This window comes from Phascolarctos cinereus, unplaced genomic scaffold (assembly GCF_003287225.1).
Source record: "Phascolarctos cinereus isolate Bilbo 61053 unplaced genomic scaffold, phaCin_HiC Scaffold_726;HRSCAF=1367, whole genome shotgun sequence".
Classification (NCBI taxonomy): domain Eukaryota; kingdom Metazoa; phylum Chordata; class Mammalia; order Diprotodontia; family Phascolarctidae; genus Phascolarctos; species Phascolarctos cinereus.
In genome coordinates, this window is record NW_027556098.1 from 340,834,962 (window position 1) to 340,851,737 (window position 16,776).

The 16,776-nt window shown below is 34.8% G+C and overlaps 1 protein-coding gene across 1 annotated transcript in view; it reads right to left on the reverse strand.

The window, feature by feature from the left end:
* Positions 1–16,776, reverse strand: part of INTS6 (integrator complex subunit 6) — a 94,534-nt gene that overhangs the window by 55,874 nt on the left and 21,884 nt on the right. Inside the window, 1 exon segment of the mRNA XM_078156971.1 lies at positions 12,638–12,727. Within this exon segment, the coding sequence (XP_078013097.1) occupies positions 12,638–12,727 (90 nt within the window).

Sequence of the window (16,776 nt, forward strand, 5' to 3'; positions counted from 1 at the left end):
AGATGGAGACCAAAGCATCCAAGTAGAAATTCCAAGTATAAGATTTTAATAGCAAGAGGAATGAAGAGAATAATTTATAATGAACATGGGAGAAATGATGTGTATCAAAGCACAGACATGGAAGAAGGAAGGACAAAAGTAGACTAGAGAACAGTTCAACTTCACTGGGAAAATAGAGTATGTGTAGGGAAGTACTAAGAAGAATCTACCTATAAAGATATATACTACATTCCAGGGTAATGAGAGAAGCGACAGATATGACTGTTAAGCTATTTCCAACAGAAAGAAACATTTATTAAAGTACCTACTAAGTGCCAGGCATTGTGCTAAACATGTTGCAAATATTGTCTCATTTGATTCTCATGACAACCATAGGAGGTAGGCACTATTATTACCCCATCTTACTGGTTAAGGAAACTGAGGCAGAGGTCAAGTAACTTACTCAGGTTCTAGTAAAGCATTGGAGGCCAGATATGAACTTGGCCCAGCGCTCTATCCACTGTGCCACCTAACTACTTCTATTACTGCCATCTTAATTTTACGTATTATCAGTAAAAGTTTTTGGAAATCTAAAAAGTAAATATATGAGAAGGGTCAGATAGCTGATAATTTATTAACATTAAAAACAATTCCACTCCCATCATTATTTTGAATCTCCCGGTTTGTGATGTTTTTGGTAAAATTTCCCAGATTTACAATTATAACTTAGGTTAGATCAACAGAGACTCAGGCTTGTCAACCATTAAAATTATAATAGTTTCAATTCTTATATGTCAGAATAGGGCTTTTTAAAGTTTATTCATTTCATATGAAGAACATATGTCAATGAAGACTCAGTAGCAGGGAAAGCATGTATTTTAAATACCTCCTATCTTCCAAAACATGAATACTATCCTAATCATTACGCTCAAACAAAGTTGATAAAGTAAAAAACCACAACTTTTGATTTATTTTTTGTTATAATCTTTATTTGAGAGATACTTAACCACCTATTCTCCCAATAATTCTACACCTTAGTAGTAAAAGCAGTTCAAAAAGAAACTTATTTTTCTTTCCCAATGTGTCCTTTAGGAATATAAACGAAATCTTAAATAGAAATCTATTATTTAAACAACAGTCAGTAGTTACCAACAAAAAGGCACCTAATTCTAACTTCCTTTAAGCCAAAAATCTATTTAATGTATTTTCTTTTGTAAATATCTCTTTGAAGAAATTAAGTAAACCCTCTCTAGTACACTTTAACTTTGTAATACTCTGATCTAATATAAACAACTAATATCAACCTGATCAAGAAAGGAATATAAGAAACCATTAAGATGGAAGTGACTTACAATCCAGTTTATCCCCCTTTTCAAGTAGAAATACAATTTCCTTCCTCATCCAGTTGGCTCCAATTGGGAATAACAACTTGTTTTCCTGGCCCATTTAATACTGATGGACTTGATAAGAGTCCCTCTTCAGTATCCAACTGAAAAACTATCGGATGATTTCTAGACATTATGATATGAAGCATGATTCCCTCTCCACAGGCCTCCCCTTTCACTGCTACCTTTACAGGTACCTTCAAAAAAAAATGAAGTGTTAAGGAAAGCACTCCAGGAACCACTGGTTAGACGTCGTCTTCAAAAATGAGTAAGTCAAATGGAGAACTCTGAGACTATGTGCCAGTACAGGCACCACTACTGCGAATACATATGGAGAACTGATTTAAGCAGATCTAGTCCAGTTTGGCAGATCTCTTCCTACTCACTTAACATCAAGTTCAGTCCAAAGTGAACAATCACCTTAAGAACAGCATCATTCAAGCTTCACTCCCACAAATCTTCAAAGTACATCTATCTGCCCTTAAAGGCTAGTCAGTAGGGAATCTATACCTGGAGATACTGTGCCTGCCTCCAGAGAGAGCAAGGTGGAAAGAGTCTGGTCAATAAAAAAAAACCATCATTCATTCAGTTGTAACACCCAACTTACTATCAGTCAAGCTCTCACTTTGTCAGAGTAGAAAGGTCATTGTAAAGATTCTGGAAAAGTCCATCCTAGTAATTATTAATATTGGTTAAACTTGGTTATTATGAAGTAGCTGGGAACTGACACTTATTCTTTGTTTCTACTCCCAAAAGTTCATAATTCAGACCATAGATTCTAGATGTTTAAAATGTAACAGAAAAGTTGACCTTTCTCTTCATTCAGAGCAATGGTCAGAAATTTAAGAGCCTACTTCATCATGGGAATTGCTAGTGTCTAAAGGCTCACTATTCTAACAATATAGGTATAGGGAGACATATTCTTCAGGAAACTATTCTTAAATAAGTTAGATCCCTCAATATCTACTTGCTCCTACTATAAACTGGAACCGGTTCAAAGGAGGTTGTGTGGAAAGGTAAACTATCCAAACCGAACAATGATGGACTACAAAAAGCTCTCCAACTGTTGAAACTTCAAAGTCACAGCCTGGATAGAACTGGTAAATACAGAACAAGTTCAGAAGCTACATACTATAGTTATAAGTGTTACAGTTTCTTAAAAGGCCATAACTAATAACTGAGTTAAATTATGTAACCAAAGCACTGGTCAATCCTTGTTGAGCTAGACACATCTAATTAACCCAAAGAAAATTATCCTAACACCCTTAGAGCCCTAGAGTTGAAATCCTGGAGGCACACCAAGAGCCCTTCCTTTAAACGGGTCCTGAACTTTGTGGGGTGGTTCTAATATTGAAAATTAAACAGTTTATAAGATCAAATTTGAATTTCTAATTCAACCTGGTTCTGCTGTGTCAGGTCTGTGCTTAAAATATATTCTTCAACATATATTCACAGCCCCCAGAAAGAACTACACTCTACTCTGCTCACCTTTAGGGCTTTTTCTGAGGCCTTCTGTGATGACTAGCATCAGACTTTTGAGAAGAACTGAGGAAGACTAGCCATTAGACAAGGCATTTCCCCCACGATCTGACTGCTTGAAGTGACATCCAGGATCAGGTCGATCCTGTATCCAGGAATCATGACCCTCCCTGAGGCACCAGTCATCATGAGACAGTCAGTGCACTTTGGCACTTCTTGAAACCACTGGACTCCTCCTTCAGCTGAAAGGAAAGAAAACATCAAAACCACAACAAACAAAACAAAGGGGGAAAAAATCAGTGACTCAAACTGAGAAGACAAGATGTGGGGTGTGGGAAATAAACCAAAATAGCCTTGTCTAGATACAAATGTAGCCTTGCTTTGATACAATGACCAAAACTCCAACACCCTGTTGAAGTTGCTGAATAAAGTTTTTTCTCAAAATATGGCTAAAAAGTAACTGCTATCCCAAATCAGGAAAAAGATGAAGTGGAAAAAATAGGAAGGAAAATACCAAAACAGCAAGAGCTTAGAAAGTTAAACCAGTTATACCAAGTACTAGAAAAAGATTTCTAATCCTATATGTAAAAAATACAAGGCCTAATCACAATAGGAATTCAATTATTAGCATAGTATTTCATAAGGTTTACAAAGTGCTTAACCTAGTCAAGAGACACAAGGAAGGCCCAAGGCAGTAAGTGCTACAAAGAATGCTCACGAGAATATGTTCTTCCTGTTAGCAGAGCCAATGTTCAGTCTCAAATTCTGTCTCAGAGGAAGTAGGAAATGCACTAAAATTGGATGTAATTTCAGAATTTTTCAAGGACATATTAAAATATATATAAACTTAAGAAAAATTATCTCCCAATCACCAAATCTGAATTATGAATTACATGTTACTATGACTGTCATGTGTCATCTTTTTACAACCTAATAACTAACCCTGTTGCATTCCTAAATATTGTATAATAATAATAACTAATCACAGATGAACTAGGAAGTCTGTATCTTTAAAACTGCACAACCATTTCCATTAACCTACAGTAATATTAAAAATTCTTGTTCTGTTATTCTGATGAATTTCAATTTTAAAATTTGTGATTAGATAATTTAAAACACTTAAGCCATTAAATTATATCTTAAAAAGAAAAATTCTAAGACTAAATTTTTAAAAAGCATGATTCAAGGTTTAATCCAACTGCTTCTTCAAAAAAGATCTACTGCAGCCAAGGTAAATTTTTTATTATTTCAATAAACCCTCATATATATATAAAATGCTTTCCCAACATATTATGTTACCAGGATGAAATTAATCTTTTTAAGCTGGAGCTTTAGAGTAGTTAGTTTAGGGTTCCTTACCAGATATCCTTAATAAGAGGAAAGCAAATAGGAATCTCTCATATTATCCTAATTTTCAAATTATTATTTTCCTTTCTACTTTTTAGAAAATCTTCTATACAATTTACTATACTTCACAAGAAAACTAGTGGTTAAGGATAATCCAGAATTTCCTATTATGAACTCTAAGTCTGAGTGACTGATTTTTAAAATACTTTTAACAACACCCTATAAAACAAGTAAGTACCCTCACCGCTATTGGTTCATTCATTATAAAGTACAAGTGCTTTAAAATGCCTTTATTTAAGAGCGTATTACTTTCAAATATCATGTTTAACTAAGAAAATGCTGCAATGTGGAATCACTACCCAGTAGGGATGTTAGGACATCATCTAGTCTTTTAAGGCAGGAACACCTAAATCATGTAGAACAGATGAGAATTTATGCTATTTTAGAATACTTCCTGAAAGAAAATTTCTCAATCTCACTTGGTAATCTGTTCTAAGATTTAACAGTTCCCAAGGTAAGGATAGTATTCACTTTATCTAAACTAAATTCTTACTAGACTTTATTGGTGAAAAACATTTCTCTTATTACTCAAAGAGATTATCTTGGGAAATCAAATGTTGTTATATTTAATATTGCTCATTTTCACTTTTTTTGTGCAGTCTTCTATTTGTAATTATATTATGTACATTGTTTTCAATTCACCAGTAGTCTGTGTGAAGCAAACTGTGATCAGAGAGAAAGGAACATTTCTAAATAAAATTTTCCTTACATGTGCAATCTCTTATATTTATTACTTATTGGTTCTGACAAGCCAATAAATGCAAGGTCAAAGTGCTTTCATCCTCTGGAAAAAAAATACTTAGATTTCTTTTCCTACAAAATCACAGAAATGCTTAATTCAATTATTATTGCATTTCTATTTTTCTTTAATAAGTCATAGTAGCCAGTTATTCTATAATTTTTTTTTAAATTGTGTATATATAGAAATATTCCACTTCAAAATTTCTTCCCAAATGACCTCACTGAAAAGAATGAAAGAATAATGGAGTGGCATCACGGAAAAATAAAGATACCCTATCAGAGAAACACTTTCCATATAATTACAAATCATCGGGAATTTACCAATAGAATGAAATTAAAAGGTGCCACCTACCTAAAAACAAACTAAGAAGACTATCTTTTTAATCATATATTTCAAATATGAAAAATTACTTTCACAAAATTCTGACAATAATGTGTCAACTTATAGTCCACCCCAAAAGGGACAAATACAACCAGATAGTAAGCTGAATAAAAGTGGGTAATCTAGACAGAGGAAGAAACTACCTAAAGACAATGGACATTAACTAAATAATGTTGAATGGTTGAAAAAAGAATAATGTGCTACAGGGCCAGATCTAGGGCTACCTCTCTGAGTTTCCTCTTAAACATTATTAAAAAGGCAGCCATGGGATAATAATAAAAATACAGAAAAGAAGATAGATAGCTAGATAGATAAGCGTGAGTGAGCAACCTCTGTTTAATATATAGGGTAGTCCATTCTAATGCTGTGAGGCTAAATGATTTCTAGGGTCTTTCCCATTTACCTCTTAAAAAAAAACCCACACAAATAAAGTGCCCTCAATCAATTTCAATAATTTAAAGTAAGGTTTGTGCAAAGATGTTTTATTAGAGATGTTACATAATGACATGATAGAATTCTAACACCTTCTGGGGGCAATTCTGGAAGAATTTTTGGTTATTTGATGAAATAAAAACTATTCTTGTAAAGTTGAGAGTAAAGAAATTAAGTACTGTGCCTAATTTTGGATAACAAAAATACATTGCAGCACCCATACATTTCTATCAGTATGGATCCTCAAGAGAGACCTTTAAAACAGAAATTCTGACAATACCTACAACCAGTGTCAGATGCTGCGCTAGAAAGGCTTTGCCCTAAAAAACCTCAAATTCTAACAAGGAGACAACATGCAAATTAAATATCTAGGTACTAAGTGGCATAGTGCATAGAGTGCTGGGCCTGAAGTCAGGAAGACTCATCTTCCTGAATTCAAATCTGGCCTTAAGACATGTACTAGCTGTTGGCCTCAGTTTCCTCATCTATAAAATGAGCTAGGGAAGGAAATGGCAAACCACTTCAGTATCTTTGCAAGAAAATCCCGAATGGGGTTATGAAGAGTCAGACATGACTGAAACAACTAAACAACAACACACAAGATATACACAGAGTAGACAGGAGATACAGGAAAGGCCTCATGTGAAATGTAGCATTCAAGATGAGCCTTGAAGGAAGACGGGGAAACTGATGGTTACAGAGGAGAGTCCTCCAGGCATGGAGATCTGGTAGCGCAAAGGCAAAAAGATGGGAGATGGAGTATCCAAGGTGTTAAGAACAGCAAGAAAGCCAGGGTGGCCGGATCAAAGTGCACAGGGGAGTAAAGAGTAAAAAGCCAACAAAGGCATAAAGTGGCCAAATTTCGAAGGGCTTTAAATGTCAAACAAGGGATTTTCTATTTGACCCAGGAGGTTTGGGGAGGGATTTGTGGTAGTGATTCCAGTCAAAAGGCTCCTGCAGCCCACAAGAGGTGACAAGGGCCTGAGTCAGGAGTGGGTGCTATGCAAGTGGTAAGGAGGTCATGTCAGAGAGACACTGTAAAGATGCAAGATAAACTTTAAGAACTGGAAGGACACAAAGGCTCAGAGAGGTTAGGAGACTTCACCTAAGGTCATAAAGTTGGGTAGGGGTAGAAATCAGTAACTTTAGAAAATGAGAAAAAAAGAAATCAGTAAAATCAGAAACTAGTTACCTGACACTTGTTGCCAAAGATACTATAAAAATGCAGAGTATAATTATAGATCTTTGACAGCTGAGTTTTTCTGAATTAAAAAAAAAAGCCAAACAAACAAACCACCCCAATAACTTGAAATGGTCTGGGAAAATCAGCATTAATAACAACATAAAGTGGCAGCTAGGTGGTGTAGTAGAAAGAGCACTGGCCCTGGAGTCAGGAGGACCAGAGGTCAAATCCTGCCTCAGACCAAACACTTGACATGTACTAGCTGTGTCAAGTCACTTAACCCCAAGCGCCTAAAAACAAATAAAATACCAACATAAAGTTCTAAGGAGCCTAGTTTGTATCCTTTTTTTCACCAAAACTCTCAAGAGCTACTAACCTATCCACAGCTATGAGATACAGAGTAAGACACCAATTTAGGATCACTGTAGAATTTCCTATAAACCTGTATTGTAATTAAACATCTACTTTATAAATTAATTCACCAGGCCCTGTGAAAAGGTTAGAAATACAATTTGAAAAAGGAGCTTTGAGGGCAAAAACACTGGCACATTTGATCAACCTGAATAATATTTATTGGGAAAACTAATGAGAAACAATAGCTTTTAATGTCAATAGCAGGTACATGTTTTTTCAACTGCAAATTTCATCAAAACAATTTTGGTAAAAAAAAAAAGTTTGTTAAAAAAAGGAATCCTATTATTAATCAATACACACATACACACACACAAATTATGGACACGCATCTCTGCATTTCAAAGATAAACCATTATTGCCATCTATGAGAATTTTTTAAAAATGCTAACTACCTATCATAGAATCTCACCACTAGGTGCTAATGAAAATAATCTGGTAGAGCTTCTGGACTGCCTACTGAACAATATCAACTATGTCCTCCTGGATATGGTTGATTATTTTAGTTATAATGCAGTTCCGCAGCAATGGTATTTATCAATTATACAAAAGGACTTGCTATCAGTAGGACAGGCAATGAAAAAAAGTATGCTTGGCTGCAAGGGAGTTCAGCAAAACTTTAGTTAACTGCCATATTGTAATTTGACTGGTTGTATGAGTTGGTATCTTTTCTGAGCTATATTAATCACTCAGTAAAAGGACTGAAAATGCAAAATGTAAGTTTTACATGATTCTGTTTGAAAATGTACAAAACCTATATTTCCAGTGAACTATGAAATTATTCCAGCACATTTTGTGTCACCAAAAATTCTAAACATAATTATATCTAAATTGCTATATGAATGTTCTAGGAAAACATACAGCACACTTGAGCATCAAATAAAGACAAATGAAACACCAATTAAAACAAAACAATCCTACACATCCCAAGTTTTTAATCTGGCATACAAAACAAGACATCACTCAGCTCTGCCACCTTGGCAACAAGCCTGTTCAAATGATTTTTCCAGTTAATGTCACAGAAGACATGCCTTTTGTCAAATAAAATATTGCTTCATGTGGACCATCATTCAGATCAAGTATGTAATTTACTAAGCCAACAATAAAGAATGGTTTTTCATGAATGGCTTATTGTTTTAAATTTTGTAAATAATGACAAACTAAAAGAAAACTGGTTCAAGGTAAAAGATAAATTATGGAGAATCAACTAGCAGTTGCAATAGTCAGTTATAATTTTGTCTTTGGGTAATATGCATTCCTCTCAAATCACACAAATTAATTGTATTAAAGTCTCTTACTAAATTTAACAGCTCACTTGCTACAATAGATATGTTTCTCTTTCATATATATATATATATATATATGTGCCCATTAAGAGCACTACAATTTGTCTAACATTTCTATAAAGAGTCAAAACTTTTCCTTAATTTTTGAGATAAAGGCATATGAGCTTGCTCTTATACGAGAACCATTTAGCTTCCCATGAGCTTACTTTATATGGTCATTCTTCCTCTAGATGCCCTGTCTTGAAGGTAAACAAAAGCAGTGCCACAGATTTAATCAAATTTTACTTTAAATTTTAAATCCTGTGTAAGAGGATTTTAAAGGATCAAATAAAACACATTTTAAAGCCTAAAATACCATGTTAAATTTTTTTTATTGTTATTATTGATGACAACTTGAAATGAAAACTCTTAAAGATGCATAAAATTTACAAAGGCTTCAAGGAGAGAGGTGAATATTACAGGGTTGGGCACAGCACAGACAGAAGTTTGAGGTGGGGATTCATATGACATGCTTCGGCCACAGTAAAGATTCTTTGACAGCAGATGAGTTGGGAAGAGTAGAAAATGAAATTGGATATAGGTAGGATGTGGTGAGATTATGGAGACCCTTAAAGAGGAACACAGGTTTAGACCAGGCGTAGCAAACTCTAAAGAGGAAGGACCTCAAGTTCTCGAACAAAGGACCAGTTTGTGTTTCAGGAGAATAATTCTGAAAATGGTGTGCTGCTTCCTTGGAGACAAAGAGATGAGCCATCAAATTACTAGTGATGAGCTACTCATTAAGGAGAGTAGTGGCACCAGGAACAGATATGAAAGATGTGACAAAGGAAGAATCAACCCAATGTACGGCAGCCAGTTAGTGTTCACTAAGAGGAGGTATTTCAGTGAATTCTTATCTTTCCAGGAAATACTCAATTATCATTTGTATTATACAGCTCTCTTTTGATTATCAAATGGCTGCCTTTTAAAACGTGATCTGAAAAAAACTCCAAATTTTCCTTTTTTTCATTACTCACCTGGAAATAATCAAGCCAAATGGTTTCTTAGTATAATTATCTAAACCCTATGCAGTGAAGAAGCAAGCTCTAAAGGAACTTCAGCTATCTCAAGAGTTCTCTGGTCAACAGAAGTGAATAATCTTTCCATCTAATCAAAATATATCACACTGTACCTACTGAAGTCAATTCCACAGGTTCCATAGTTTAAAAAAACAAACAGGAATATTCTATTAGACCACAATATCAATACAGTTTTAAATCCAGAGAGGCTTCTCAAAAATGGAGGAGGTCTCAATCCCGATGGAAAAAAAAAACCCAAATATTTCTGTCAAAGCATAGCATAACAATAAAAACCTGGTGTGATAACCAGGTAAATTCTATAAGAAAGAAACACCAATTTTCCAATCTTGAGTTAACAAAATACCTCAGCTTAGTGTTAGTAATGCATCATTGCTGTATTTTCATCACCGAATTTACTAAACATATCACTAATAATACTAACAGTCTACCTTAAGTAATCAAAAACATCAGATCTCTGTATTAGCAATCATTAAGTTATTATACAGAAAGGGCAAGAATAACTGAAATATGAAACGTTACATACAAAACAAGTTTTTACATCATGATGTATAAAGAACCAAACTGTGACTAGCAAGCCATTTGTTAGTACTTAACAAATAACATCTATAGAGTGTTTCAGCTTTTCACATCTGTTACATCATTATACTGGGGAAATTATGGATCCCGCTACTCTGAACCACCTACATGTAGATCTTTCACAGCGTTATGAGATTATCCGTGATCACTTCTTGATTTTTTTGACTTTTGGTAAAAATCTCCTAATCAAGGGGGAAAAAAATGCATGTTGTCCTGGATGACTCAAAAGTACTATTGTTTATATAGCCCAAAGTATCCCTACACTCAGTACATCATTTTAGATATTGCCAGGGAAAAAGATGATGAAAAGGCAACAGAAGTCAGAACTACATCAAGCAACAAAAACAACATAACTCAGCCTTTCATAGCCATATTAACAGAACTAAGAACAAACCATATTTGCAAAAACAGAGTTCAGACACATCAAGTTTATTCTCCCACACAAGTATAAAATGACACCTATTTCTAACAGTATAACTCATCATATAATATTGACACAGGGCACCTCCTGCCCATCTCTCAGGTGAACAGCTCTCAAACTTTAAGTCAACAATCGGACTTCTCCCGATATTTCTCCCCAAAATAAGGTAGAAGACATCTGACGTCAGTTCACAAATCAAAATATTGTACAATACATAAATACATGAGAAAAAAGGGCTAGAGAAGACCAAATGATAAAACAATCCAAACTAAGCAGAGAGATACACAGTGATTTGTCAGATAAAACCTAATTGTATGCTCAAAAGATATTTTTATGAAAAGCAAAAAGCACATACATATATAGATATATGTGTATGCACATACATGCATATGTATACACATACATTCATGTGTATATATACTTACAGACACATATATGCATATATACTCTGAAAGGAACTCCTCACCAAAAGTTAAAAGTAGAAAGCAAAGAGAAGAATTTTTTCAATTATAACATAAAGTCAACCAAAAACGGCTAAAAACAAAATCAGGAAAGAGCTATTAATTTACTGAAACTAAGGAATAATGTTTAAAGAATGCTCATCACACCAAAATGATCTTCTCCCATTTTCTGGCTATTTCATGTTTCATTAAATTTCCCAAAGAAACCCAATAAAGAAAGAAAAAAACTCAAACTCAATCTGACTACTTATTAACAGCTATCAGAAAAAGATAGGTTAAAAAAAAGATAGGTAGAAAGAAGTTTAAAATAGAAAGATAAGCAAAATGTATTATCTGTGCGTTAAATTTACATATGCCTTCTATTCCTACACACTGACATAAATAATTAGCTACATGTCAATTTCTGCTATGAGGTGAATAATTCAAAATTCTGGCTAAGGAGCAAAACTACTCATATGGTGTAAAGAGGACCCCTTAATTTTGGATTATAATCTAAACAAAATTTTAACTTGGCTTTAAACAACCATGGTCTCAGTTCCCTGTTCTCACTGTAGACTGGTAAATCCAGAAGAAAAAAAATTTACCAATCTTCTCTAATAAATCAATACAATATTTCCATACTCTATGGCAATTTCATTAGTAATATGTGACTATGAAGCTAGATATCTGCATTACTGAATATGCTTAATATACTTAATTTTTCTCTTCTTATTCAAACTCTCATACAGGGTTAACAACTAAGATTCTCAAGCAAATGCTACATATAATTAAGAAGACTACAATTTTTACCTTATTTCACACAAAAAAAACCCATACACAATTCATTTTTTGAAATTAAAAGGAAATCCAAGTTACTTCTGTATAAATATCTTATGCCAAGGGATCCAAGATGCTCATCCTACTAAACTGCATAAGTCAACTCTCAATTTCCCATGCTAATGGAGAAGAGAAGATTAGGACACAAATTGTTTATGCTACATTTGGTTTTAGAAAGCACAGTGGACAGAGCACCTGTCCTTGGAGTCAGGAGGACCTGAGTTCAAATACGGCCCCAGACACTTGACACTTACTAGTTGTATGACCCTGAGCAAGTCACTTAACCCCGACTGCCTAAAAACAAAAACAAAAAAGGCAGTTCCTCTCTCTTTCTCACTCTCTCTCACACACAGACATACACATACACATATACACATACACACACACACACACACACACACACACACACACACACACACACCTGCACATACCCCCCAATGACCTTTGGCAAACAGGCAATGGGAGAGAGATGGCTTTGGATTATCACAAACTGAAAACATTATATAGTCCACTAGAAGATAACCAAAAATTGACTATATAGGAAAATTGTTTTTTAAAACTGCATCTGTATTATGAATGATGAAGTAAGCAAAGCTTACCTCCTCCTGGACTCCACTGGTAGTAGTCAACTTGCTCCCATCAGTAATTGTTATAATTATTGCTGGCTCCAGGAAAAAAGGGTTTCTTCCCTGAGGGAGTAAAAATTAAAAAATCAAATTATAATTATTATGTGCAATAAGTTTTTAATAAATCAGGCCTTAGTCTAAATTTCTGGCTTAAAATCAAATATTTAAAAATCTCTCCGTGCTTAAACATTATCAATTAATATTCACTAGGAAAACATGTAAATAGACTAGACAAGACACTGTATAAAATATCAATATACACAAGAGTAATCATTTCCATACTCAAAAATGGGAAAGGGACAAAAATTAATAATAGTAATAGCTATCACTTTGCAGTGCTTTAAGGTTTGCAAAGTGCTTTACAAATTTTATCTCATTTTATCCAAACAACCCTGGGAAGTAGGGGTTATTATTATCCCTTTTTCACAGATGAGAAAACAGCAATTAAGCAGTTGGCCCAGGGACACACAACTTTATATTTGAGATTGAATAGGAACTCAGGTTTTCCTGATGCCAGGTCCAACATCCAACACTGTGCCACCTATCTACCTCTATTCATTCAAAAAACACTAGGTCATGAAAAAATAAAAGAGCCAACAAATCAACATTAAATAGAAAAGAAGGCTTAGAAGGATCTCATACCTCACACACACCCTGTCCCCCCCCAAAAAAAAAGCAATGGGGATGCTAGAGTCAAAATTCACATTTTCATCTGGGATTAACAAATCCTAAGTAAATGAAGTTTACATACATGTGCAATCACAATCCTTTTGTTATGGGTTATTCGTTATTTTTTATGTCAAATTATCTGAGTATCAATACTTGCCAACACAGTCTGAAGTAAAATTCATATAGCCTGAAACACACACACACACACACACACACACACACACACACACACACACACACACACTCTCTTTATACACATAAATTCAACACAGCCTTGGAGCAAGAGAGGCCTGTGTTCAAGTTCCACCCCTAACATTACTGGCTGGGTCATCCTGAGACACTCCAGGAAACTCTGAAACTATACTAGTTGCTGATCTGCATTGGTAGAGAACAGGGTTCTCATTCTCTTAAGAGACATACACAGAGGATCTTAGATGTACCAGGAGCTGTAGCAGGTGTTATGGGAACTATAGAACAAAACAGCCCCTGCCCTCACAGAACTCAGCACTCCTTAGCTGAGAGATTGCTCCATCAACAAACATTTACTAAGGAACTAATGTGCCAGGTACTATGAGGCAGTAAAGACAAAAAGACAAAAATTACCAAATCCCTGCCCTCAGAGATATTACATTCTCTCAGGAGAGGCATTACATACACCTAAGTGTTTATAAAATAAATACAAGGTAATGGGGGTGGGGGGAGAAGTTTCAGAAACATGAATACAAGTATAAATACAAGGTAAAATGTGAAAGTGCAATAAAAGTAGTACAAAGTGTTATGTTTTAGAGAAGGCAGAAAGTATTTCTGGCTGTAGGGAATCAATACATGCTTCAATGAAAAAAATTCTATTTGAGCTGGGCTTAGAAGAGTAGAAAACTAGCAGAAAAAGGAAAATAAGCACTTGCTATCTGTCCTAGGTACCCAAAGAGGTGTTTGAGAGAAGAGGCGGAAGGACAAAAGATGATTGACTTCCTGGAAAAACACTAGGGTTGCTAAATAAAAGCACAATTAAGAGCTCAAGGTATAATACTGAAAACTAAGTTTTAGATGGAAATTAATTGCCACAGGAAAACGTTGTCCACAGCAAGAATATTAACAAAGTAGCAATGTCAAGAGACAATGGAAATGCTACAGTAAGTAGGTTAAGGGGAACTTTCGATAGAATGACTTTACATGCCTCAATTTAGAATTCTATAAAATAAAAATTTTGTAAATGAGAAGCAATTTAGAAATGCTTTTTATTTGTTAAATAATTATAGATCAGTAATGCCTTATATTACTCATGCAAAACTATAATCAATGAAATGTAGGTTCTCCTCTTAAAAAATCCTCACTGTTTATACTTTTTTCCCAAATTAGGATCTTCATAAACACCTTAAATAAACCTTCAACATGCAAAACACTCAAATTTCTTTAACTGGACTCGCATTCAATCTACATCAGTATAAAGACCCCAGTGAGGAAATTCTCTCTTACCTTTGCACCAGTGGGCCCCCCATATCTGGGATGCTTTCTCCTCATATTTATCTCTTGGAACTCCTAAATTCCTTCAATATTCAACTCAAGTCCCACATTCTGAGGGACCTGTACTGGTCTCACTCAACCCAACCCCTTAATTGCCAATATCTTCCTCACAAAGATTTTCTGCTGTCCATTTTGTACTTACATATACACATGTACATGCCTACACACGCACATGTATTATCTTCCCAGTTATAATGTAAGCTCCTTGAAGGAAGGGAATAGTTTTAGTTCTCTTCATATCACACAGGAGATGCTTAATAAAGGCTTGAAAGATTGCTCTACCAGCACAAATCCATATCATCTCTGGTAGTCTTGAGAGTCAGCTAGGGCACAGAGGAGAAGGTAATCGTCCAAGGTTACAGAACAAATGTGTCAGAGCAGGATTTGAACCCAGGTCTTCTGACTGCAAAGCTCTCTCTCTATGCACTACACCATATTGCCTCTCATTATGTTCTTTACATTGCCATAAATGTCACAAAGATGACCAATTCTTTTTTTTAAAAAGTTTGGTTTTTTTAATTAAAGATTTTTTCCATTCAATTTTAATAATGACTATTAAAAATATGCTGCTTTTTAGGGAAGACTTCAAAGTGCTTATTTTGTATAAATATACCATATAAGTGTATATGTATGTATATGTGTGGATACATACATTTGTTTTAAACATATTTTTGAATTGGTATTATAAACATTATCATCCCACATTTTACATCCAGAGTTCAGGCACAGAAAGCCAACGCAGATATGGAAATAAAATTCAATTCATGACTCCTGGCATTTCCAAATAGCAACTTTATAAACAGAATTTGGAAAATTTCTCATAAAGTGCCTAAGTCATTATGAATTAATCAAAAAAGAATAGGTATTACTGCATAATTATAGATATCAAATATATTTACTGTCTTTTTTAGCAGAACATAACTCAAACATTACTACCTCAATAATTGTAAAAGCCTTGACATTAGTTTTTTGGGGGTTTTTTGTTTTGGGTGAGGCAACTGGGGTTAAGTGACTTGCCCAAGGTCACACAGCTAGTGTCAAGTGTCTGAGGCCAGATTTGAACTCAGGTCCTCCTGACCCAAGCTTTATCCATTGTGCCACCTAGTTGCCCCGACATTCATTTTAAATTATAAAACACACACACACACACACACACACATTCACACCTCTCTCTCTCTCTCCCCCTTATCTGCCTGATATTTCCATTTGGATGTTACACTATTACTTCCAGCTATTTTCAAATCAAATTCATCCTATCCGCCAATCTGTTTGCAAATTCCTTGAAAACAGTAACTCCATTCCCCTATACATTCTGTACTTTTAGCTCATTCTATTCCTTCGCTTTAATCTTTATACATGTAATAACCAATTCTCCCTATGACACAGCTCATTTGAATTCCTGCTACCACAATTCAAGGCCAAGTCCTCTAGGTTACTTTAACAGCCTCTCCACACATTCTTGAGTTCATTCATCATCCATACTGTTACTCAGTTCATATTTTTCATAACTTTCATATCATTATGTTGCCCAGAAACTTAAGATTCCTATTTTTCTATATCAAATTACATTTCTCTGCCAAAACAATCCAACCACAATCCACTTCTCCAACAATTTCATACTACAGCTTAATTTTATAGGCAGTAGAAAAAGAGATCTGAACTTGGATTCAGCAAGTGTAACAGAGGAGATGAAGGCATACACCTCAGGCACACTGAACACAGGCAATCTTTTCAGCCTCCCAGACCTAAAAGTAACTCTCAATGTGTATTTTATGGAAGGGCTGCAATCAGCCTTGGTGTAGGGATTCCAACATACTGATTTCCTCTAATCTTTATCCTATTCTAGGCTGGTCAGTTTGAAAAGCAGGGCATTCTTATTCCTGCCTCTGCCTTTGCTTGTGATATTCTCCCTCAATGGG